Source organism: Uloborus diversus, chromosome 5 (assembly GCF_026930045.1).
Source record: "Uloborus diversus isolate 005 chromosome 5, Udiv.v.3.1, whole genome shotgun sequence".
Lineage (NCBI taxonomy): Eukaryota > Metazoa > Arthropoda > Arachnida > Araneae > Uloboridae > Uloborus > Uloborus diversus.
This window is the reverse complement of record NC_072735.1, coordinates 34,537,702-34,564,183: the sequence shown is the minus strand read 5'-3', so window position 1 is coordinate 34,564,183 and position 26,482 is coordinate 34,537,702. Positions and strand designations below refer to the sequence as shown.

At 31.6% G+C, this 26,482-nt stretch overlaps 1 protein-coding gene across 1 annotated transcript in view; it reads right to left on the bottom strand.

Moving 5' to 3' along the window:
• Positions 1 to 26,482, bottom strand: part of LOC129222532 (nose resistant to fluoxetine protein 6-like) — a 67,527-nt gene that overhangs the window by 21,104 nt on the left and 19,941 nt on the right. The window contains exons 8-15 of the mRNA XM_054857044.1: positions 25,920 to 26,130; positions 25,566 to 25,656; positions 19,578 to 19,680; positions 18,630 to 18,847; positions 16,886 to 17,062; positions 14,907 to 15,000; positions 10,210 to 10,311; positions 2,031 to 2,193 (exon numbers count right to left, since the gene is read on the bottom strand). Of these exons, the coding sequence (XP_054713019.1) occupies positions 2,031 to 2,193; positions 10,210 to 10,311; positions 14,907 to 15,000; positions 16,886 to 17,062; positions 18,630 to 18,847; positions 19,578 to 19,680; positions 25,566 to 25,656; positions 25,920 to 26,130 (1,159 nt within the window). The remainder of the gene's footprint in view (positions 1 to 2,030; positions 2,194 to 10,209; positions 10,312 to 14,906; positions 15,001 to 16,885; positions 17,063 to 18,629; positions 18,848 to 19,577; positions 19,681 to 25,565; positions 25,657 to 25,919; positions 26,131 to 26,482) is intronic.

Here is a 26,482-nt window from a genome sequence, read left to right as displayed (position 1 = left end):
TTATGCCATAAATTTTGACTATACTATCCCTTACCACTTTCTACTTTGATTATTGCGGTTTTCCTTTATTGTGGTCTTTATTTCCTTTAAATTTATTCGTTAGTTTTTAAAATGGTCTCGAGTTGATGCTTTTCTTCAAAAAAGGCAACGAAATACTGATTTGAAACTAGACAAGCTCTTCTTAGGGATTATGGTAGTCAGTTGAGTGGGGGGGGGGGGGGGGGGGCAGAGTTATAAATACACTGCAGAAAGTGTCAAGTATCACTACATGCTTTCAAAAGGTTAAATACTTTCTGGGAGGTATATATCACTATTATTAAAAGATAAATGTTTTTGTAAACAGCATTCAACTTCTTGCTTCTCAAACAGTAAGCATTATCTTCAATAGGAAATTAATGCTAAGGACAGGTGGGGGACTTATTTGCACTTATTTCATCATCAAACTTGTTACACTGTTTTATAGATTAATGATAATGTGTAAGAACTGTGCGTATGCATGTAGTTCAATACTAACAATGTGAGGACGTAATGTTTATAACAACATCTAATAGCATCTTATTTTCACATATTTCGCATAAAACATAATTGGATAATATGAGTGCAATGGTGACCCTAGAATGTTATTTCCTGTCTATAGAGCTCTAATTATTTTTAAAATCACATTTGAAAGGTCATAAATAAGTTTTATACTCTCAAACTAGGAAAATCATTTGCTTTATAAATTGAAAAACCTATTTCACTGAAATTCACTTATTTGGGTAGAGGCTGGAACAGATTAACCGTGATAAACCATGGTTGACTGTCATACGATGGTCATTTTTGTATTTGTAGCCCAGTGATTTGTATGGCAATCGACAAAAAATATTTTTTTAGCAATAGTTGCTTTGTCCTCCAGTACAGGGAGGAAGCAAAGGAACTGAGGGAATGTTCCTTTGCTGGGAGAGGACGGATGCTCAATGGAGAGTTTTAATAAAAAATTTCCCAAAAGTTAATTGATGTCTGATTAACTTGGAAAGGAAATTCTCAGTCTCTTTAAAGTTTTACTGGAAAAGAGATGAAATTAAACATATCGAAGCTAATGAAATCTTATTCAATGTTCTAAAGACAGAAATTTTGCTAACATCAAGATTCCTAACAATTAACATAGAAAACGTAATACAAACAATAAATTAAGAAAATTAAGAACTAATTTCCTTCCTTCTATCATTTATGAATCTTTTCACTCATGCCGCATATCAGTTTTTATAATAAATGTTTTGTTTTAAATGAGCTTAATAAGCTTAAAGGTTACGAATTGGTTAAAAAAAATGTAATTTTTTTTAACAACATTTTTTTTTAGCAAAACATTTTTAAACAAACATTTAAAACATCTTTAATTAAAAAAAAAAGTTAATTGAAAAAAAAATGCTTGTCTCATTTAAAACAAACATTTTTTTTTTCATTTGTAAAAAAAATGGAAATGCCAACTTCAGATACAGGAAATTTACGAAAGGTTTGATTTTCTGACATTGAATTTCACGAAGGGTCCCTTTAGGTGTATGGACGTTTCAGCAGTTTTTTTTTCTCTGCACCAAATTTGTGGCTAGATTGACACCTGCTGATTTTTTCGAAGTACCTAATAATCAAGATACGAAAGGAATTTTTGTTAGTGCATAGCGACGAATTTTATAATAGTTTGTGGTCTTTATTGAGGATTGAGAAGTTGCAAGGGCCAGCTTGTTAAACTTAGAGTTTGTTACTGCTATGTTTAACAGGAAACAACAACTTCTCCTAAGAAATTAAAATTGAAAAGGTTCTTTGTTTGAAACAAATATATTTAACAATTTTTAAAAATAAATACATAGCTTAAAAGAAGAAAGTAGAGAAAATATTAAATCTAAACATTTTTAGAACCATTGGTAAGGAAAGTCAGGATTAGACATGTTAGCTTTAAGACAATAACTGAGTAAAAAGGCAAAATTGAATGGTGCATGATTATTACTCATAGAACAATATATGTAATTATTACTAATAGAACAATAAAATTTTACCTGATGAGCTGAGCCAAAGAAATTATTTATATACAGCAAATTCGCCCACCAATAATCCTTGCAAACAGGATCAATAGTGTTGTCAGTCCAGTTAGGACCAGAACCCATGTAAAGATATATTGTACTAGTGATCCCAAGAACCACCATGTATACAGGTGTCAGCCTAAGAAAATATTATAAGTTTATATTTAAAATAATAGATTAAGTAATAAACACTCTCATTTACTCTTTAAAGAAAATTGCCTGCTTACAGAATGTCAGTTTCAGAACAGGTCATTAACAACTAACACAACATCTCCTATCTTCTTATATATATATATATATATATATTTGAAAGAGCATTATATTTTGTCAATATAGGATACCTACTACTCTATGTAACTTTATTAAATGATCAGTGGCCACCCAACTAAAAATTGGGATAGTTTTCCCAGTATGCTAAAATATTACAAAATAGATACAAAAACTCTAGTATTTCTGATACATATTGCACAAAAAAAAAGCTAACATGTTTTTACATTAGTATTTTGTTTAAAAATCTTCTTAGGATTTTGATATTCACTTTTGCTACTTGATAAACCTTGACAATGAAAATACATCTGAAATGAACAGAATTTAGCAAATTTGTTTAGCGAATTTTCGGAACTTACACAATTAGTGATTTCAATACCGGTATTTCGAGCAATTTTCAAATATCGAACTACCAGTATTTGCTGAGGTAAAATACCGATATTTTTGGTATTAGTTGAAAGTAATCAATAATTTTAATTAAAGAGTTATCAATTAATTATATTAAATATGTACTTTTTAAAAAAATGTACATTTCTTTTTCTATTATACCGAACTAAAATCAACCTACTGATGCAAAAATTTGTTTTTAAAAGCACGAACTAATAGAATATCATTAAATAAAGGTTGAAAAAAGATTGCAAAATGATATTTTCATTACTAAATGATGAGATGGATCGCATTTTTGTGTGCTTAAATGCACCATTTTTTATTTTTTCCATTTCCTTGATCACTCATTTTCCCTTTTGTGAAAGTTAATTTCAAATGTTATTTGTCTTTTTAATAATTTACTCCAACCATCTATTGCATTAATGCATTATTTCTTAAATTTTATTTTATTATTATTTTTAAAGCATTTGTCCCAACTGTTCTGAATATCGACGAAAACTTTTTTCTTGTTAGAAAAACAAATGGTAATTTGTTGTTACTGGTATTGGTTTGTTCTCCGGCATCGCTATATTTACATTTAAACTTAGCAAGATAATATTTAGAAATTATATAGTGCCTTGACAATTTGTATAAAAACAAGGCATAATGAACTGAAATATATTTTCTGATATTTACACAATTATAACTGAAAGTAGTTTTTAAAAAAATTGAAATAAACTAACGAGATCAAATTTAGTTATGTTCATCGTAAATTTCAAACTAAAATGCTAAAAAAATGCAATCCCAAGCCCATCCTGATCATGAGAAAATCGGTGAAGATGATGTTAGATTGGAAAAGTATTGTCCCTCAAAGAGGATCACAACTAGCTATAAATTTAAAAATAAAAAATAACAAGAATAAAAGTAATAATACATACAATATAAAAGAAACACACACAAAAGGATTTGTCCAAAAATAAAAGAGGCTAAATTATTTGAAGACTAAGGAGGCAATTAGAGAAGGTGTATCACGCATTGTTAACAGTACCAGAGATCTGCGTGAATTCATAAAGAGTATTTTTTACTGCAGGAAAGTTGCGTATTAAAATAAGCTCCAGACTCGGAGACAATTCAATAGATAAATTATGTTTCTTACTTTTGTTGATTTTTTTTTTCATTATGACATTTGTTCCCTCATTTTATATTTGTTCACAATACGCTTTATAAATAATACAATTTCTGCACAAAGCTATGAAATGTGGCAACTAAACAACATGTTTTCGACCATTTTTTGAGAAATTTCTAATATACACAATCTTCTTTAGTCTGTAGTTTCTTTGATTTTTCAACCATAAAATGGAGTTTCAACTGCTGCCACCAATTTAGTTTTCTATCTACCATTGTATTGCTGTTATTAATTTGTTCCATTTACTTTTATTGTTTATGTCGTGGCACAAGGCAGAATGGGGTAAGACGAAGGCCAAAGGAACATATGTGTTTCGTGCGTGTTGTCGATGTTTTGTGTCGTCTGTTTTGTTGAACAAACCTTTAATGTTAACAATGGCTTGGTATTAGGACTCGGCCGATGCATCGGCGGCGATGGTTCAACAATTTAGGCATCGGCATCGGCGGCCGATGCTAAATTGCAAGAAACATCGGCCTTAAAAACTTCGAAAAGTCGATGGAATTGGCCGATGTTTTTGAAAAAAAAAAGACCTTTGATGTTTTACCTTTTAATACAAAGTAAAGGTTGTTTTCATATAAAATTGTTTACTAAATTTCAGTATGAATTTTTATTTGAATCCCCCGTGAAAGAGTTTTTAATACTGCATTCAGGTACCAAACAAGTTAATTATTGCGTTGTTTCTTGCTGCTGGATGTACGTAGTATCTCTCATAAGTCATAACTCCAAAATGGTAAACTGTAGAAGGATAAGTTTTCGCGTGTGGGGTGTGCGTACGTTCCAGTTGTGCACTTCCCTTTTTGTTTTCGATCGGGTGTTCTGAAAAGCCTGTTTACTCATTTTTTGTGGCTATTAATTACTTATTTCAATGCAAAACTAAGATAGCGTCTCAGACTGACGGTCATTTGGTGATATATTGCCAAATTGGAGACCATGGAAACAAATATGAGATGGAAAAACCCCGCTATTCATTTTAAAACACTCTGTATTTTAAATCCACCACTGCAAGTCAATACAAACTCGGGTGCAAGTTTCGGAAGGGTTTTTTTGCTCAATGTTTATGATTATTTTGAACTCTATTTTTTACGACTATTTTGAATTTCCGAGAACACTTGTGTGCCCCTCCTCCCACTCCCTCAATTTCTGAAATTAAACTCTAGTTATACTCCTGAGTTGTTTAAAACTAACACCATTCATAAAATTAGAGATTTTTTTTTTCAAACTTTATCTATTGTTTAGAAAGAATTTAGAGCATTAATGTAAGAAATTGATTAAAGACGTTTTGAATGGTGACACAATTCGGAAATCGAAGGGACTTTAGAATTTTTTCTTCGGAAGTGCTGAAATAGATTCAGAAACTCTTCCGAGGTGTTGGTTTTAGCGGTTCTGTACTACAAATATTAGGCCGAGGTTGGGGCCGAAGTGTGAGTTACTGCAAAATCAGAGGGTGACCCACCCCTCCATTTCGTAATGCGCCATCTTTTTTGTATCATTAATAGCGATCGATTTTTTTTTCTGTTGTAAGTAACTATTTTTATGTATTTATATAAAATCAATGAATAAGTTATTTTCGTTTTTTATAGAAAAGTTTCAAGGATTTTCTATTATGCAATTTTTTAAATTTCAGAAAATTACTGTTAAATTGAACAATTTAATTTGAACTTGTTTGTAAAGCTTTATAAAAGATTAAACAATGTAATTGTTCAATATAATGTATGCAAACATCAGATCAAGTAGTCATATGTATTCAGTTATTAACTTTGTGTAAATATTGATTTTGTTTATAGCTGCGTTTTTAGAACCTCGCTCTTTTCATGGCAATTTTTTTTCCAGCAAAATTTATGTCACTGTTTTAGTTTTTTTAAAAATGCAAAATTTTCTATTCATAAATTTTAAATAAGAAAAAAATATTTCTTTTATGATTTAGTATTGTAATTTATCTGTTATCTTTTTTTAAATTTGATGACTAAAAAATGTCTACGTGCAATCTTTCCAATTTAATTGCGTAATTTGTTGACGGTTTCATAGTTTTATTCTTATTTTTTTTTGAATGATTTAACAACATAAGTTAATGTTTTTTAACTATGTTTAGTGAACTTAAATCCATACGTCATTACAATATTACTGAAATTATTACTGAAATCTTAGTTATATGTTCAATTAAAAAAAAAAATCAATTGTTTATTAAACAGTCTTTTTGTTTTTCTTCCTTTTTTCTTTCTTTCTTTCTTTTTTTTTTGCTGTTGTTCTTTATCTTTCATTGTACAGCAGTCAAAAAAGGAGAAGCATAACTACACCCTATATACAGTGGCTCCCAAAAGTGTTCGTACACCTTGAAGTTTTGTAGTAAAACCAAAATAACGCAAAAATGAATTCGAATAAGAAGTCCAATTTTTTTTTTCACACCATTCTTACGCCATTCTGAATAAAACCCAGTAGTTTTTTTCAAAAATATTGCCAGATTTTATTTTTGAAATTTGTCAAAAAACGAAGAGACAGAGAAAAGATACGCCCCAAAAGTCATCGTACACTGAAATATTTTCGAATAAATTCATAATTAAAATTATCATATGTGTTTTTTTTTTATTATTTTTGCATTGTAATGACACTATAAAGTCATTTGCCTTTAATTTTTTGTGTATTTATTCCCTAATATTCTGCTTATTATTTTAAAATGGCAGATATGCGTAGAAAACAACAAACACGATTCGAAATTCGATTTTTTTACTCACAGTAGCCATAAATTGGTTTGAAATGTCTCTAAATTGGTTAATGTATACCATTCTATAGTGAAGTGCTTGATAAAATGCTTTTAAGACAAGAATCAGATCGAAAACAAGGTAAGAAAAGGTCAACTGGCAAGGTTAACAAAGCGTGATCGGAGGTTTACAGTTTAAAAAAACATGAAAAATACACATTTCAGAACTGAAAAAGTTTCTGCAGAATTGAATGATTCATTTTACGTTTAATTTTTATCTAAAATTGTTCGCCAAGGTTTCTGATTAGCTGGATTAAATGGGACCTTGCCTCGCAGAAATTTTCTTGTTCGTGCGAAAAACAGTAAGCTTACGCTTTCCGTCGTAAAATCAATGATAAATAAGCTCAAAACGTTTTGGAACAACGTCTTACTTATAGATGAAAATAAAATCAACATTTTGGGTTAAATTGTTGTATAATTGTAAATGGAAGAAAAAAGTGAGGAATTTAATCTTAAGAACTTAGTTGAATCAGTTAAACAGGACGGTGAAGGTGTTCTTGTGTGAGGGTGCATCTCAGCATCAGGACTTGGAAATTTGGAATTTTTTGGTGAAATAATGAATTATGCTGTTCATTTTAATATTTTAAAAAACGATTTTAAACTATTAGCCCAAAATTTGGTAATCGGAAACAACTTTGTTTTTTATCGAGGGAACGATAAGAAGCACACGTTCGCGTTTGGTGCCTCAAAATTTGTCCTTAAACTTAGAAATATCTCCTCAATCGCTAGATTTAAACTAAATGGAACATATTTGGAGATATATGGTGGCTAGATTACGAAAATACACCATTGAAACGAAAAGTGAACTAAAAACAGTAAGACTCGGAGTGCAGCTGAACAGTTACTCAGAAATTGCACAAAAAAAAGAAAGAAAAAACAATGAAATCTATTCCCAGACGTTTAAAAGCTGTTGTTGTTACTGCCTGATATTCTGCTAAATAATAACTTAGTAAAAAGTTAGATTATTTACTAATTTTTTGACATTTTTTTCAAAGTGTACGAAGACTTTTGTGAGATAAAATTTCTGGCACTTTTTGGTTTTTGATTTTTAAAAAAATAAGTTTTAATATTTTATTAAAAATCTTTATGTAGTTTTGTTAAAAATAGATCATAGATCTTATAATAAAATACCTATTCCGAAATATTAATTCTAACCAACGGATAAGGGCCTATTTCATTGAAAGTCGTAGGTGTACGAACACTCATGGGAGCCACTGTAGATTGTACGTAGTACGATCCAAAAGTTCGAGACAAGCTGTATAAAACCTTACCCAGAATAGTTCACATTACAGAAGCACATCCACCTTCAAAAGGTTACCTTGAGGGACTATGTACTTTTGCCAGTGTTCATATAACTTTTGGAAACACTTCTGAAAGCCATTTTTCGCTACCTTCTATGATGCAGCTTTATCTTCTCCTGACAGAGGAAAGCATCGTCCATGCAAATGTTTTTTTGCTGGGAACAGGTAAAAGTCACACGGAGCTAAGTCCGACGAAACGTTATGTTATTTGTTTGTCATATCAGAGTATTGACCAATCGAACCATGCATCCTCAACATGAAAGTCGCCTTCTTCCCTCTACGATGAAGTTAAAACAGCAGCGCAAGAGGCCTTACAGGAGGTTGCGAAAATGTCTTCCAGGAGCGCTTCTAAAAGCTATACGAACATTGGCAGAAGTGCATAGTCGTTCAAGGTGACTATTTTGTAGATAGATTTGCTTCGGTAATGTGAACTATTCAGGGTAAGGTTTTATACAACTTGTCCTCTAACCTTTAGATCATACTATGTACGTATGAGTTTTCAATTTACTATTTCATAACGTTTTTGAGTGACGTAAGTTTACGCGCATGAAGACATCACAAGAGAATTTGCGATAATTAACTGAGGAAGCGTTCAAAATGGATATTTCGGTCATCTACATGTTCTTAGGTACATATGCATGTACAGATGTGCCGAAAAAACTTGTGAAGTTTAAATTGGGTGATCGTAAAATAAAAATTTAGGTGAAAATCTGATTTTTTTCTTATTTTTTGTGATTGCAATTCCTTATTCGTAGAAAGGAAGTAAAGTGAAATGAATCAATCATCCTTTAAATCTCTGACAATTTTATCAATTTATTTCTGTTTGATTTTTTTTTTTTTTGCCATCGGCCATCGGCAATTTGGAGGAAAACAATCGGCCATCGGCCATCTTTGAACAATCGGCCAACAATCGGCATCGGCCCATCGGCCAAAAAATGCCATCGGTCGAGCCCTACTTGGAGTCATTTATATAACTCATTTCTTAAAACCCTGATAGAGCGTTTACAGAGAGAATGCAATGAAACAGCTTACTGCTGAGAGAAATTTTGATAAAGCACATTTACATTAACAAAATACAGATGACCAATACACTTTTGAACTAACTTGCTTTCCACATGGTAAGGAGAGAGTCAAAAACTCAACCTGTAATGATCTACTTTTTTGGTTAGGGTAAAGGGACTCCAAAGTGCCAAGATGCTGGTCAAAGTGAAATCCTGTCTAAATTTCTAGTAATCTTTCATTTTTCTTTTTCCTTTGTGATGCGGTAAATGTAGATTTATGTTCTTAGACATTAGAATATTGCTTTGTTATTAGTTTTGAATTAGATTTATGTTTTGGTTTGCTAAGATCATTTACATTTTTACAAGAAAAGTGTGGACATTCTGGGATAGAACATACATACAAGGCCTAAGTGGTGTACCAGTGAGCAGACAGTTCCTCCACATACTTTAAAAAAAAAAGGCAAACGAGCTTTAAACTCTATTGTCTTACTTTTTTCCCTTCCTGAATCCTTGTGATAAGGATGAACATAAAAGGAAATTTTTTTCAACTATACTCAAAAAAAAAAAAAAAACTGTTTACTAATTGTGTTAAAAATACATAGTTAGGGGCCATTCATTAATTATGTAAGGGTCCCGAGGGGTAGGGAGATTGGAAAAAATCTCTACATACTCTTACTTGGGGGGGGGGGGTGCAGACCCATTCTTACGTAATGTTTTCCAAGTCGATATTTTATTTTAGAAAATGTGTGGTCAAATGGTTTGGCAGGGATTAATTTCATTTGCTTCTGAAAGGTAAAAAACGTATTATGATGATCTGTTTTTTACTTGTTTTTCAAAGAATGAATAGTGTAAAATATAAAAAAGGAATCGCACTATGTATGGCATGCCCTATTTTTAATTAGTATTGTATCATATGTAAAAATATTTGTTGAAAAAACATTCAGTCTAGATTCTGTTTAGTAAATATTGCTTTCCACCACAAGGTTTTTAAAAGAATTTAATAATAGTCAAATAAAAATGATTCCAGTGATGTAAGATTTGTTATTTTATTATGTCAAAAAACAAAATGGAATCTTACGTAAGATGGGGAGTGAAAATCTTACTGCCCTTAATAGGGGGAAGTCAAAAATTACAAAAATCATCCTTACGTAATTAATGAATGATCTCCTATACAATGAAGGAAAAACAAAATTCATGAAAGGACAAGCAAATAAAAATCACGAGAAATACTTCAATAAAACTGAAAATAAGAAAAAAATGGAAAATACTTTATTTATACCTTAAATATCGATGGACATAAAAGTAAAGCCAAGACATTGCTGACATTTTCCCATCATTTTTGGAATATTCTTTCAAAAAGAGATACGTAAGCAAAAATCCACTAAAACAGGAATAAAGTACTTAAATCATTCACTCAGGTTGTCCACAAAATCACTTATTTAATGACTAATAGAATAGCATTTTTTAAGGCGATTAAATAAGAATTGATTAAGTAACCCCTTGTTATATCTCCCTTGTTGGGACATAACAAAAAAAAAAAAAAGAATGATGTATCTGAAAACAGGATATAACTGAGGTCATAAGTTGTAGCAATTTCATTAATCTACAAATTGAGTACATGTGTGCTGACAAAAAGATTAGTTTATCGTCACATTAAGATTACAGTAGAAGACCGTTATAACGCGCAACTTGGGACCAGACCTTTTGCGTTATACAGGTTTTTGCATTATATAGATCATTTCACATATTTTGAAACTTATATTCAGAATATATCTATACCATATATTTGCACTTCATAATGAGTTTTATCTGCAATGAGTATTAAAGCATTCAAATAAATATATTCCACAATCAAAAGAAAATGAATCATCCTGCACTTCAGCTAGCTTCATGGTTTGCATAACAGCTGCAATTTCAAGAGCTATCTTTTGTTTTCTGTTTACTGTGAGTACTAATTTCATTTAAAAGCATTGAATTAAGGTGGGAAGATGAAAAAACCAACTCAAAATTTAGTTTGCCTGACAATTTCTATGTTTGCAAAGCAAAACAGAAGGACTTTTTAAACTTCTATACCTAATATTTACTTTTGAAAAGTTGTGTGGTTTATAGAGAATTGCGTTATATAGGTCGGCGTTATAAAGGTCAGCATTATAAAGGTATTCTACTGTATTTATAAAAAGAAATGAAAATTAGCCTACCAATTTTTCTTTCCAAAAAAAAAAAAAAAACATGGCAGTGAGAAGCAAGAGATGTAAGTGGACATTATAAAGTTTCGAATAAAACACGTTTAAAGTTTAGACCTTAGGAAGGCTTTCGTTGAGTTTTTCTTTTTTAATAATGCTTTATAGCAGCACCTACCAAGGCTACTAGTACCATCTCTTACCCATAAGCAGAGAAGAGGTTCACCTATCATTTGTACTGATTATCTCAAAATTTTTAATTTTGGCACTTACATCACTTTGCTTCTCACTGCCCCATATAAAGAATTTTTAGTGTTTCGTGATGGAATATATGAATTGAAAGTTGCAGCTCAAACTGAAACATTAAGCATATGGAAAATATGCTACTTCTGTTCAATGATTAAAAAAAGAAGAAAAATACATTTTTGAAAAAAAAAAAAAATCTTCAGTAATGATAAATATAAATCAAAATTTTTTAAAATATGATTTTTCTGCAGCCAAAGAAAAAGCGCAATATATCTTCATAAGCAATGTAACAAGGTGCAATGTAACATGGAGCTACTGTAATTCTCCCTTGTAAGTAAAGTAATTCTAACTTATAAATCTTTCAAAACATAGCTCTCATAAGATTTTTTCCCTTTTGTTTTTGCTTTTCAGGATCCCTCAAAGTTAATTTAATAAACTTAAAAACAGAGAAAAATTATGTAACAATTTGTTTCATGTAAGGACATACAGTATGAAAAAAAAAAGCATTTTAAGGCAATTAAATGATAAATCCTACACAAATTTTCTCCAAATACCCCAACAATGAGCTGTTAAATAATTGACAAAATTGTCATATTGATTGTAGCAAGAGGACTAGAGGTAAGTAAACAAATCCATAGCTTTGTGTGTACTGAACTTTATATATATATATATATATATATATATATATATATATATATATATATATATATATATATATATATATATATTTATTTATTTTTCTTATACTTCAAATACAGCATTGGATTGATTAGACTGCAGAATATTACATTATTAATTAAGAAAATCATAGCTTAAAGGTTTAATTAAAATATTCAGAAGCAACTTTTTGGCGCATTTTAAAGCATGTGCTATTTTGTTTGTTAAGCTATAGTAGAGATTACAGTACCTGCCACTAATAAAATCACTGGATTATAAAATCAGCTGCTTTTTAAAATCAAATCTGGAATAACAGAATCATTGCAATACCATCCTTTAATTAAATTACCATCACCGTTTCATAAAATCAAAATCTTGAACATCATACGCAAAAAATTGATAAAGAAGCACCGAGAAGGAATTGGTCTCAGAAGATGAGGATATCTCAGCGCCAAATTTGCCTCTTCAGTGAATGCTAGAAAAGTGCTTGATGATATACGATGCACTTCAGAGCAAAGAAAATATAACGTTGAACATTACAAAACATTTAGTAAACTCTCAACGATATTGAATCCTTACTCTCCAATTCTGTTAACCAAACTGCAATACATCAATATTTTAAGACCCTTGTGTAAAAATAAAAAAAAATTCCTTCATGTTTAGTTAAAATTACAGCTATATATTAAAATACTTAAAACAAAAATAAATGACGTAATTCATTTCGTTTTTTTGAACTTCAAAACCTTTCATTTTTTAAATGTAGGTATGCCGGTTTTTAAAATCAGCCGTTTTTTAAAATAAAATTTCCTGAGAACAAATGTGATTTTAATAAGCAGCAGGCACTGTACTTACAATATGTGCCATTGTAATTTAATGTTATTGTTTTACTAAGAGTTCCTTGTCTCTATTGTTTTCAGTATTGTATAAGCTGAAAAAGAAGTCAACAATTTCATATTTTGTTTCCATATTGAAATGACTTGAACACATAAACACACAAACTGTGATATAGTAATCACATATATTTTCATTGATTTGGGTTTTTATTTCCTGTGTTCGCATTTTCTATAATTCAATGGCGTCTTTTCCGAGTTTTTGGCGGCCATGTTTTATCTCCTTCTTTCCGCGATGTGTTGTTCTCCCGCCTTTCTCGCTCATTGGTTGTAAGCGTGGTCACGGTTCGGTGATGTCATTTTCCAGCGTTCCTATTTGCTGCACTAAGTGACGCCGCATAGGAATATCTGGTTTTCACGCGACTGCGTGGAGTTTTCGCTGGGATGTTTCAGAAAATCTTCGTGAATAGTTGAGTGCTAGCGGTGACATGTGAAGGTTCTGCTTTTGAGGAGCTTGGACGCTAGACATGTGAAAGGTCATCATACGAATTAACCATGATGGGGATTATGAATCCCGATCCATCCGTTAACTAAGTGATGTGATGCTACAAATATTTATACAGGTGCTGATTAGCCCTGTTAACTACATAAAATGAGTGATAAGTTAAAAAGTTCAGCTCAATATAATAGCCAAGAACCAAGATTAAAGAAAACGGCCGCGTCCACGTGTTTTTCTAGTCCGACGATGTATCATGAAGTGTCATCTCGAAGTTGTTAGTTCCATCCCATTTTTTTCTTCGTTCAAAATCGATGATGGTGGCATCTCCATCTGGTAATACCGTGCAAAACAAGAGCGGTATATGTGGTCGAATCTGAAGAAAATTCGGACACCTGCATCACCATTTTCGTGGTGAGATGAGGTTCTCTGTTTCATCACCTGTTGATCGTCCCCAGCTCCAGTGATGCACCATGTCATTCGTCCCGCTAATGGTATTATGTGAAATATCCTTCCTCCGTTTTTTTGGTTTGAATCCGTTTCTTTGTCCTGCAACATCAACTCACGTCATTTTTTCATGTGTGAAGCTGATCCATCCCCTTTGACAATTTGAGTCCCTGCAATAGACTGTCTTACAATCTTGTATTTTAAATTTTTTAATTCATTCCATGTGAGAAGAAAATCTTTGGTTGAATTCGCGGGAGCTCCCCGAGACCTTCATGTACATGATGGTCGGAAAATAAAAGATGTGTGATGTGCCAAATCTGTGTGAAGTTTTTTTGTGCTTTAACAACATTGGGGTAAGTCAAACCTTTTTCTCTTTGAGTTCTATGTAAGCACCAAACATTGAGACGTCCTGGAGTTTTGCAGAAACACTTTAAATACGATTGGCCTAAAATTTTTCCTCAGTTTTTTTTTTTTTTGTTTAAGTGGTGGTTCCTTTTCCCACAATTGAATTTAACCACTTTTCCACCACACAAACACTTCCTTCCTTTCACATTAATCACTGCTTGATACTATCCAAGTATCAAACAAATTAAAATATTATTAAAACTTGAGTTCAAAATAAGTAAGTTAGGCAAGCAAAATCCCCGGGGACACCTTGACTCCAATATTCCTCTTATAGCATATAATGCTCCATAGCTTACCGGCAATGATAATCAAACCTAAGCAATTATATTCAAACATTTTTTTTTTGTTCCCACAAGAGTGCTATTGAGTAGAAATTATTTATTAGTATAATCACAAATTAATTTTATTCCTTTAAGAGGGCCATGCTTCCCGTACTTTTCCCAAATTTGTTACTGAATGGTTGTACAGACACAGCCAAGTTGACAGAAAAAAAAATCTATCTGAGCTAACCCTGATACATATATGTTTAAATGTAGAGAAATTGCATTGAGCCATCTAATATCAATAGGTTCTATTGTTAAGTAATATAAAACATTTATAGAGTGCGCGAGAAAAACTGGGATGGGAAAACAATATCAATTCTGCCAAGAATTTCAGGTTTACATTCATACAAGGAAAAAAAAAACATGTTCAATAGCACTTTAACATTCCTCACCTGAGAACAAAAAATGAATCAACTGAGTAGAATCCTTGATACACTACTTGAAATGCTAAGTTGTCAGTTTGCTCAGCAGCTTGAAGAGGATTGCCTAGTAAATAAAATTTCAATTAGAAGAAATTATTTAACAGGGTTTACAAGTTCTGAACCAAATTCTTTATTCAGTGCAAATTTATGTTCCCATAGAACAAGAAAGTGTTATTTCTGTTCATAAAACTATTTTAAATCATTTCTGAAACCATGTTCATTTTTTATAAAATCAGGTATAATAGCGTAGAATACACGTACACTGGCGACTAACAAATTGGTTGCTTTTTAATTTGGCCAAAACAAAAAACTATCACAGATGCTGCTATCATGTTTGCTCCTCAAGCAAACATGGTAGCAGCAAGCTTTAGTAAGGTGTAATATTTTTACACCTTATTGAAACTTTTAATGGAGTTTAATTGCTTGATACATTTATTTTGCTTATTTTTTTAAACAGAGCTTTAAATGTTGCTTATTTTTTTAGGCTGATTATTTCACATTTTGATAGAACTTTAAATGATTTTCATGGTTTGTGTCATTTCCTTGGAGGATTGATTTTGCTTAAATGAAACTTTTAAGAGGTTTTAATGGCCTAATTTATATACTTGGCATACTTTCAAATTTTAATGGGACTTTTAACCTTGTTTAAATAGCCTAATTTTATTTAATCAGTTGATTTGGACCCTAATTTTTCTTCATTTCATTCTACCAGACAATTATGCACCATTATCTCTTTATATTAAAAAAAAAGTAAGGTCAAAGAAATTCTGAAAGGAAGTCTGTGGCAGGCCTTCATCCAGGAGACCCCAAAATACCTACAGTCTTGAAATTTTGTACAAAATTACTTCGAGGCCTTTGGGTTTGCACCTGGGGTTTGGTTTTTTAAGTTTTGAATTAGTTTTTTTTGTAATCAATTTTTTTAAGCTCAAATTTCATATGAATTGCCCATTAAAGTCTTGAAAATTACTTGCACATATTAATATTTCATATCGTAGGAAAGGATGAAATTTTCCGCATTCTACGCAATTTGTTTCAATGCTCTAACGTAACTACTGCGGGAGTTATTTTCGTTTTTTGCTTGAATTTTTTCAGGCTTAGCTGAAATTTAGGCACTATTTTCTTCATTAAATCTATCAGTAAAAAGTGAAGGAATTGTCCCACAGTTTTCTTTTTGACACCACTAAAAGGAGCGGCTTTTTTTACTCCAGATCTAACTGGACCTATGGTCAAGCTTCTATCTCCAAAGGAAAAAAGTTACAAGCCATTTAATCAAGTTTGAAAAATCTCATCTCCATTCAAGTTATTGATGTTTTATTTGGCGTTGCCATAGTGACGTCTTTTAGATTCGTTTGTTGCTTCTTTCTTATTCACAAATTTTAAGGGTTCCAATTTGAACGGAAAATCTTAGGCTCAACTCAATTCAAGTCATGAGCTAAGAGCAAAATATATTACTAGAGACTACAAATATGAAAGCAACTTTTCAAACGTACAAAACTGCAGTTTTGCAATGCTCAGGAGCCCCTTAGACCTTACAGCTCTGCAAGTTGGTACAAGTTATTTTGAAACCTGGGAAAGGGTTGCTTTTTTTCCAAAAGAAACTCATAATGCGTTTTTAATGTTTCTCTTTAATTGATGATTTAACTCTTTGCGAATTAAATAAGACTGAGAAGCAATCTTCAGGGGTTGGTGAGCGCCAGCGAGCAGGGGGCGGAGCTCCCTCCTAATATTATATTAAAGTAAGATATAAAACTTTGAGGAATAGACTGTTCAACCATATTAAATGTTGTATGAATGAATAAATGCAATTTTTTTCTGCTTTGTTAGCCACAATTAGTCTCAATTTACTAGCAGCATAGTTTTGTTTTGCACAAAATAAATTCGCTTTTTAGGATATTAAAGAGTTTTTTCAAGTTGGAAATATTTATAAACTTAAAAACATATTAGCTTACCCAAAACTGAAGCAGAAAATGCATATGTGTGACAAAGAATAACCCAAGACATGCTGAAGAATCTTATGCCATGAATACATAGCAATTGTCCTTCTGTACCACTAGTGTCAAACAGCTTTGAACCATTTGTGAAAATGCAAAAGCACTTAAGAAAAGGCTTGAGTTTTTCCATAAATTCTGTAAGGGAAATATAACACTTATCAAATATATTTTATAACAACATAATAATGGTAGAAATACATAAATGGGAAAAGAAAATATAAGTAAAACTTGGTACATATCATCCACCATTCTGGATGTCAGTGAATCTGGTTTGAAAAAAACACTGAAAGAACTACAAAAAAAAAAAAAGTACACATATTTTTTTGCAAGTTTTAAGCTTTTGACCTTATGCAAGAAAGGCCAGTTGCTGCTTTTAATAAATCTATAACAAGTACATAAAAATTAAAAAGTAGATCTTGGAAACAAAATTTTTAAAATATGAAATAAAGATGAGTTACAGTAAAACTTCTATAAGCGATCACCTCTATTATAGGGACCACCTTCATCAACTACTTTCTCCTATGTCCACACAATGTCAAAAATCCTCTAGTTGTTTAATTTATGTTGGGGAGGATCTTTGCAATTGTGACATAGTAAATCCACTATTGTATATCAAAAAAAAGTACATAAACAGCGCAGAGTTAGGAATTTTCATGCAATAATGTATGTACTATAACAAATTAATAGCTCTCTATTACTTCAGCATTTTTGGAAATAGAGTAGACCATCATTTTATGCGGATTTGATTATGCACTAAGATTTGTAGTCTTTATTTTGTTTTATGTTGATGAGTTGTGGTGTTACTGGATTTCACACATTGTACACAGATAAAATTTTCCCTTCATTCAAAATCCAAACTTCTAAGATTGCAGATAACATGCAATAAACTGCATTTTGCATGCTGATGAGTGAGCTTGGGTTTTGCAATTGGTTCCAGAGTTCTTTCCAGAAATAAAGTTATTAAACTCGCACAATTTAGAGCTCACTAAAAGAAGAACTTTTAGAAGTGACAAAGGAGAACAAAACCAATGGGGATACCAACATTGATGGCACACAACCAAAAACTTTTGCATTGCAAATTTTGAGCTATTCCTCAACAATGGCAAAAGCTCTTTCTGATTTGTTAATGATCCTGTCATGGTAATAGAAGTAACATGAGATATCATAGATGTGTTAATACCCTACAAAGAACTAGAGCAAAATAAGGAACTGCCAAAAGACTCATAACCAGCTCTTTTGTATGAACACTAAGTTAATTCTTGTTTTCTCTGCATATGCTGTGCATATGTATCAAAATAAATACATATTAAACCAGTTATATATGCATCTATCACTACAATGAAGTTTTCTTTATTTATATATGGAACCTAAACCCTATTTAAACACTACTTTTACCTATTACTTTATATGGTTTTGATTTAAGCTGCATTTTCATGGAACATAACCCCACATAAAATGAAGGTCAAATTCCTATGGAGAGCAATGAACTTTCCAGAAACAATAATTTATTTTGGAAACACTGCCACTTTTCAGAAATAGTAATTCACTATATTGTGCCAAATAATTAAAAGTAATAAGGCCCATATTCAATGAAAGGTACATTATAAAATATCAAAATAATTTTCCTTGTAGTAGCATAAGTGGCACTTTTTGTGCTGAAATTGGAGCATATTTTTAAGATAAAAAATTGCTTTAGCATTACCAGAATATGAACTGTTCTTGGAGTGTTGCCTAAAAATCAAATCCACATCAGAATCATAATCACCAGATATAGTACTTCCATTATTGATTTCTTTCGATTTTGTGTCATGTTCAATAATTATGGAATCTTGAAGCGTTTCTTCTTTGGCAAAGAAGTATTCATAAATGGTGACTAAACTTCCAAGCACCACCAACAGAACAAAAAATGAGATCAAGCATCTAAAGAAATCATAAAAAATAACTTCTTGATAAGCAAAAATACTTAATGAATATAATAACAATATGGCATTAAAGTATTTCACTATGACAGCCAGAAATTTAAAATTTATAATTTAAAGAGACTTATCTTTTTCTTGGTAAGAATGTGCATTTATTTACACTAAAACTCCCGGAGTATGTTTTTAGCAAAATATAAATAAACTAGATAATCTTTTAAAGCACAACAGATTCTTGACTATCCAACATAAACGAGAAACACAGGATCAGTTACTAAAAGATTGACTTTGCAAGGACAAGCTCAAAATAATTTCTTTCCCCTGCTCTACCCAGTATGAAAGAAAAATAGAAAAATGCTACTGAAATGGCTGCAATTTTTTAAATACATTTGTAAAATATATTGGTGTTTTAGTAAAACCATCTTACTCTGAGTTAAATCAGAATCCTTAAGTGCTAAATCCTTGCGACCCCTAAATGTTGACTTACTCAACTATTTTTTTTATTTTTCAATTCAATCATACCACATGGAATGAAGGCAGGCTTAAGGAGAATATGACTTTTGAAATTTTTATGTTTGGATGACCCTATTGTCCATGATTGATCGAACATAAATTTAGCACATTTTGTCTTAATAGCAAACTATTTAGAATGTGAACAATGAGTTGCTTTTTCCATAGATTATCAATTAATTAAATTATTTTAAGACAGCCAAAAAAAAAAAAAAAAAACTTACATGACTCCAATAGCAGCTGCAGTTAAGGGTTTTGAATTTTCCTTACAGACAACAGAAGTTATGTTCACAGATGTTGTGTTTGGATTGAAATAAGGAATGGATTCTAAAAAAGTAAAATTTATAACTAATTATAAGCTAATTCAACTAAAATACATTCAAAGGCAAAGAAATATCCAGGGATGTATTAAACTAATCAGAAAATTTTTACTTTCATGAGAGTAATCCTCAATTTAATGTAACTTATCCTTTAATATAATACTCAAATTAAGTATTTCACAAATCATTTTCAGTTTGCTGTTTATAAAACTTCAGGTCGTCAAATGCAAGTGATTTTGGGTATTATGAATCATTGATGTAGACTACTAAACTTTATTCTAATTAAATAGTAATTTGAGGCTTACTATGATTCATCCCATAAATCTTTAATTAAATGTTAATGGCAGTCTCTTGTGGGTACTAGACAGGGTCTACTTCCCAGCAAAAAAAAGTGCATGCCTATGCCAGTGGCGTTGTGGGGGGGGGGGGGGTCCATCCCTAGTGTCACCCGTCTGGTGGGTGACATCCAAAGTGGAATGGAAATGTTTTGAAAAATATGAAGCTAAAATGCATTTCTTAAGACAACAAATTTGAAAATTTAGACCTAGTAGTGACTTCCTCATCAAAAAACTGAAACCCATTATTTTTCCTTGGGATTTGAGATACGTTTGAAATAATAATGAGACTATCAATTTCATACACCTCTTTACTTTTTTGACCTCTTGACGGTTAATCCATTTGCGTATAGGAAAAGTTATATAAAAAGTGTTTATAGTATTTTTTTGTCTTTTGCACATTAGCCCACTTAAAATTTTGTTATAACAAACGTAATTGTTTCTACGAATTGTATGAATTTCATGTTTACATAGAATTATAGATTTTTTTTTTGCATTTGTAAGGGGGGGGGGTGGCACACCGTAAACTCCCACCCTAGGTGTCAAATATGACAGGTACGCCACTGCATATGCATTTATTGACATGAATACTCTGAATTTTGCTAAAAAGAAAGTAGTGTAAATGACTAATTATGGGCAGTCAACCAGTAATGGGTAGGTTTGTCTTGCATTGTCAATAGCAAGTTTGAAATACATATTCCAGGAAAACCATCAGTGGGTTTTTTAAAATAGCATCTTTCAAGGGCACCCCCACCATAACTGTTCAAACCAGTGTATTCAAATTTATTTCAAAACACAAATGAATCATAATTGAAAATTAATGAAAATATCACAACAGCTTTAAACTGCAAATAGCTTTATTGCTGTATTTGCCACTGTGCAAATTCTAAGTTCTAACACTGTTAGAAATCGTTTTTCCAATGAAATATAACTTCAACATTTGTATCCAAATTTTAAAACAAAAACCCTTAAGCACGCACATAACTAGTCATTTACCTTACACAAGCTGAGTTTTCATACAAATTACGCTAATGCATTAGGGGTGAACTCATAAATTTTTCAGTACCAGAACCTTTGGCTTTTTTCTATAGCAGACAGCAATTCAGCAGGAAGTAGTTTATTACACAAAAAATATCATTAAATTAATTTAATTTGTTGGAAAAGTGGTACATAAAAGAATCAAACACTGAAGATTTCATGCTAAAATAAAAAATAGGTCAAAAATTAATGTACAGCATATTATACAAAATGAAAATCTTTTCAAAGAAAAACAGTATTGGATCGCCGTTTTGGTCCTCCTTTTCTTTCTAATACTGCTGGAGAAATAATGCAGTTACGGTTAATAGTGACATTCCTCATTGTTGTGTAATTAAAAGAGAAAACAAGAAAGCATTGTTGATTAATAAGAACCATTGACTTCCAGTGATAGAAAGAAGCAATTACATTATATGTTTGAGCATGTCTCAAAGGGAAAACTGAGAAGTATTATAACTGCTGATCAGTTTGGAATTTAGAATTTATGTACTTTTCTCCAAACACACACCACCTCTTAGCTGTTAGCCTTAGGTTTCACTATCAGGGGGAGGGGGAAGTCTGCAAAGCGGTCCTCCAGCATGGCTGGGTGTGATGGTCAATGGCCGTCTAGTTGCCACAGACGGTGTGAGCCTTGCTCAACGTGAGATACAGTATAACTCACCGTACAGCATTTATGTACTGGTGGGCTCAGGAGCACATTACTGATGAGTTTTGCAGCTTACTACAGTACTATCCCAATTATCAACGGAATAGGGTGTCCAATAACTTAAAAAGATCTAACACTCGTATACATTTAAACAACAGCTAAAACAATAACAAGGTATGTAAAAAATGCATGTAAAAAGCTACAAACGAATCGCTCATTATTGCATCATTATTAAACATATATGCGAGGAAATCATGCAAGCAAATTAACTGCCAACAGATCAAGCTGGGTTACACCAAAAATGCAAAGGGGAAAGGAGAGGAATGTTTTAAAGACTGGTCTGATCACTCATTTCCGAACGTAAATAGTGTAAATCTAAAAATTCAGTAAGTAGGATAGGTCCAAAGATCTGTAACTAGGGTAGAACTAAAAACTAGTAAGTAGTGATGTTCCAAAGCAGTAATTAGTGTATATCTAAAAATAATGAAGTTTCATGTCATTGGAAAGGAGGGGAAAGAACACAATAGGACTGTCTAAAAATAAACTTTGCACTTGTTCAGTAAAAAATTTACGCATTTATCTACATTCAGTCAATCATCGCTGAAAAAAAAAATTAAGTGTGAAAGCTTGTGGATGATCAGGAGTTTTCTTCTCGATGTAACAAATCTTCACATTGTAAAAATTTGTTTCAAACTAAGAGCAGCAACTGAGCTCCTGTGAACTTCAATGCATGTTGAGCTTTGGTCAAACATCTCTTCTCACAAGCATTTTAAAGTCTCCTCTTCTCCAAGCCAAGAATTTAAGCACATGATCTTTATTTATTTTTATTTCTTATTAAGGAATAATTTGTTATAATTTTACTTTGTCTGAGACACCATGGAAAATCTCTACTTAAAAAGGACATTACAAATCAAAAAGATTTAAAAAAACAACTAGGTTATGAGCTTTTTTTTCCCTTTTAGAGGGATGAAGGAGGATTTTTTTACTTATATTAGTTTGTTAAATGAAATATCCATAAACTGGCTATGATCATTATTTAACAGCACTTAAATGATTTTGACAAAACTCTTATTTTGTCTTTCAGTCAAGAAACACGCAAAATATTTTGCAACATGATATACAAGTTTTCAACAGAAATTATATATAACATGAACTTTAGCAATTTTCCCAACAGTTAAACAATTTATTCAGTAAATTACCGCCCATTAGCCAGGGCTAAAGCAGAAATACGTGAAATACACCGCCAGCTCAGTCATTTCCAATCAGCTGGCGGTGTGTAAGAGTCAAGTTACTTGCATTCTTGCAATGCAGTATTTCTGGTGCAAGGGATTAAGAAATAGGATACATTTTCATTTTCAACTGCCTTTTTGAACTATGAGAGTCCATCTTGTTGTTCTTTGTGTTATAGTTTTGCATAAAATGGCTTCAAAAAGAAAGTTAGTTGAACTTGAGATTGATAAAAAGTATGAAATATTAAAACAATTGAAATGGGAAAAATTCAGAGAAAATTAGCTGACACATATGGAAATTCTAAAACTAGTGTCTAATAAGCGCGTCAAACTTCAATAAGGAGTTATTTTGTTGAACAATAGATCATCATGGTTATAAATGTATATGAGAAAAAAATAAAGCGAAAAATTTGTTATTTTTGATTAGCTATGAATTTTTAGGAACTATCTATATCAAATAAGTAACTTTTCATAAACAATAAGATTATTTTTTGATCAATTTACTGAAATTTTAAATTTGCATGACACATTATACATCATTCCGGGAAAATAATCTCTAAAAACATTTGAATAACATTTTAAATTTTTGTTTCAAAGTAATGTTAAACAATGAAAGTGAGTTAAACAGAAAGAGTAAGTGTCAATTAGTCAAAAAAAGAATACATGGTGCAAGAAATGACAAAAAAAAAAAAAAGAATATTACCCCCTTTATAAGTTGACCACCTCTCTAAGTTGACCACCAAAGTACTGCACCGCAAGTGGTCAACTTATACAGGTTTCACTGTAACTGTTATTATTGTAATTATTTTAATTTTAAATATCACTGAAAACATGGGGCGCATTTTCACAGCTAATATTGTGCTTTAAGGACATGTCTTCAATAAAAAGAACAGAAAAAAATCCATTGGTGCCATTAAAATCAAAGACGAAGAATTTTCTTTCTTCCACTAGTGCCAAAGGGGAAAGCGGGGTATAACCCCATGTAAAGAGCTATATGTGTTTGTATATATGCATGTACATGACTCAAAGTGATTGAAATTTTTTTGTTACACCACAGCTTAGAAATTTCATTAAATTGCAAAAATTATTATAATTATAATAATTTTATTTATAATAGTTGAATAACTTTAGTTAATATATGCGGCTTGTATGAGGGGGCAACTGCCCCATCATTTTCAAAAGTAGAGGGGCGTTGCCCTCTTTCTTCTGAGAGTTAAAAATTAATAATCGGTTGAAAAGTGATTTTTTACAGGGTGGATTGATTTTTTCTACCAAAGTAACAACTAAAAATTCGAAATAAATGAGCTTTTCTTATCTTATTTCATAAAAATGGAACTTTGAACTTGAAAGGGAAAGTCTGCAGTGGCCATCCGTAGGGGCAAGGCACAAAAATTCTGGGGCCCGTCACAAATGACTTTTTTTAGGCTCCAAATTATTTACCCCTAATTTTAAAAATATTGGGCCCCCTTCAATCCCCCCCCCCCCCCGTGCACGCCCCTGGCCATCGGTTCTGATTTTTTTGACCATGTTCCATTTTTTGGAGGTCATCATAAATGTTAAAAACCTTTATTACAACCCAATTCTACAAAAAAAAAAAAAAAAAAGCTTAAGGGCCACGCTCCCTAAGCACACATTTTTTTTTGACCCGCCACTTTTTTGGTGAAAAAAATGCCTATGTAAGTTAATACAGTCGGACGACGATTAGACAAACCTGTATTTAACGAATTTCGAGCTTTAGCGAATTTTTCTTTTTCCCCTTTAATGAAGGCAAAAACCCTTATTTATCAAATAATAAACCCCGAAATAACGAATTATTTTAACAGCCGAAAAAAATTTGTTTTGTTTATTTGAGTTAGGAAATATTGGATTGTTTTCCAAATTTTACATTCATATTGTCCGAAGCAGAAAAAGACTTTTCTTGGAATCAGCAATTTTTAACGGGTGAGGGCGAGATGGCAACCAACGAATAGTGATTCTGATGAAGAAAGCAAGAGTGAAACTCCCATTAAAACTGTTACTTTTTCAAATGCTTTACATAGCCTGGAAACTGTAGAAAGATATCTTATGCAGCAGGCTGCAAAAGACACAGTATTATCCTCTCTCCATAAAGTCGAAAGAGAACTATTTCGAGTCAAGTATCAAGGAAATTGTCAAACATCTGTTCCTCAGTAGTTTAAAATTTCAAATTAAGTAGCGTGTAATTCGTCGTGGAATGCTGAATAAAAAGTATACACTTTCTAATTATGGAAATTTTTTGAGCAGTTGCTTATTTGGGATTTTGTGTAAGGAAAGTGTATTTTTTTTTTAATTTCACACCCCGATGTTACGAATAACCCCGATTTAACGAATAAAAGTTTTGGTTCCGGTAAATTTGTTAAATCTGGGTCCGACTGTATATATGTATACCCCTTTTATTTCGAAATGCTTCTGGAATTAATTTTAGAAAAAATGTTTAAAAATATTTTTTGATGTTATCGGCTACGAAAAAGAAATGGAAACTGATGGGTAAGCTCCAAGTTACTAACATTCCATGATTTTTTACTGATGTGTCAATATTTATAATTTAAATTTGATTTCTTTTGAATTGACTGTTTTAAAAATTTATATAAAACATCATTAATCAGGTAAGAAATAAATGAATACTAACTTGCATATTTCAACAGTGTGATAAATTCTTTGGATAGCTCAGAAGGAGAACAGGAAGCAGGAACGCATGCACCAATAGTTAAGGATAAATTCTGAAACAGACATAAAATATTCAGAAATAATACACAGAGAATAAGAAGAAAAAAAAAAGAAGGAAAAAAAATTTGAACTTTGACATCTTGAATTCAAATTATGTTTTTCGCAATCACGAGTGTGTGTGTGTATGTAGGCGTGTGTGTGGGTAGTTGTGTGTTTGTGTAGGGAAAATAAAATCATAGGAATTCAAAACTGTCAAGTGAGAACAATAAGCAATCATAATTGCCCAAAAAAAATAAAAAAACAGAAAAAAATATACCATAGTTGGAAAATTTATAGCCCAATTAGTTAAACAATATTTTCCATTGAAATTTCCCATGAGCCCAGTGGCATCAGGAGGGGCATAAACATCAAGGCACTGTAAATAGTTTCCATACCATTTGGTATTTCCAATAGTGATTCCACTTCCAGGCTTTCCATAAGAGTCAATCACTAAAACAGAGAGTAATTCTTTGGTGAATAAAAAAGGGCTGTTAATAAAAAAGTTTAAAAGTTATGGTTATATTTGCAGTGTGGTTTTTGAATAATTAAAAAAAAAAAAAACCTTCTGTCTGGTAACCTTAAGGGCAAAAAATGCTTATGGCAAAATTATCAATTTTTATTTCAATCTATTAGTTTTAGTTGTCAGTCAACACCAGTAGTGGTTAGTGCTTCAGTAGTGGCCACTTCAAGTTTGCTTATGTACTTTGAAGAAAGAAATGAACAATAATAATGTGATTTTTTTGTTCATAATTAATGTAACTAACATATTGACAGGGCCGCGCCCTCCCTTTGTGCTGATAACTTACGATGTTTAAACGAAAAGCCGAAGGGCTAAATTTC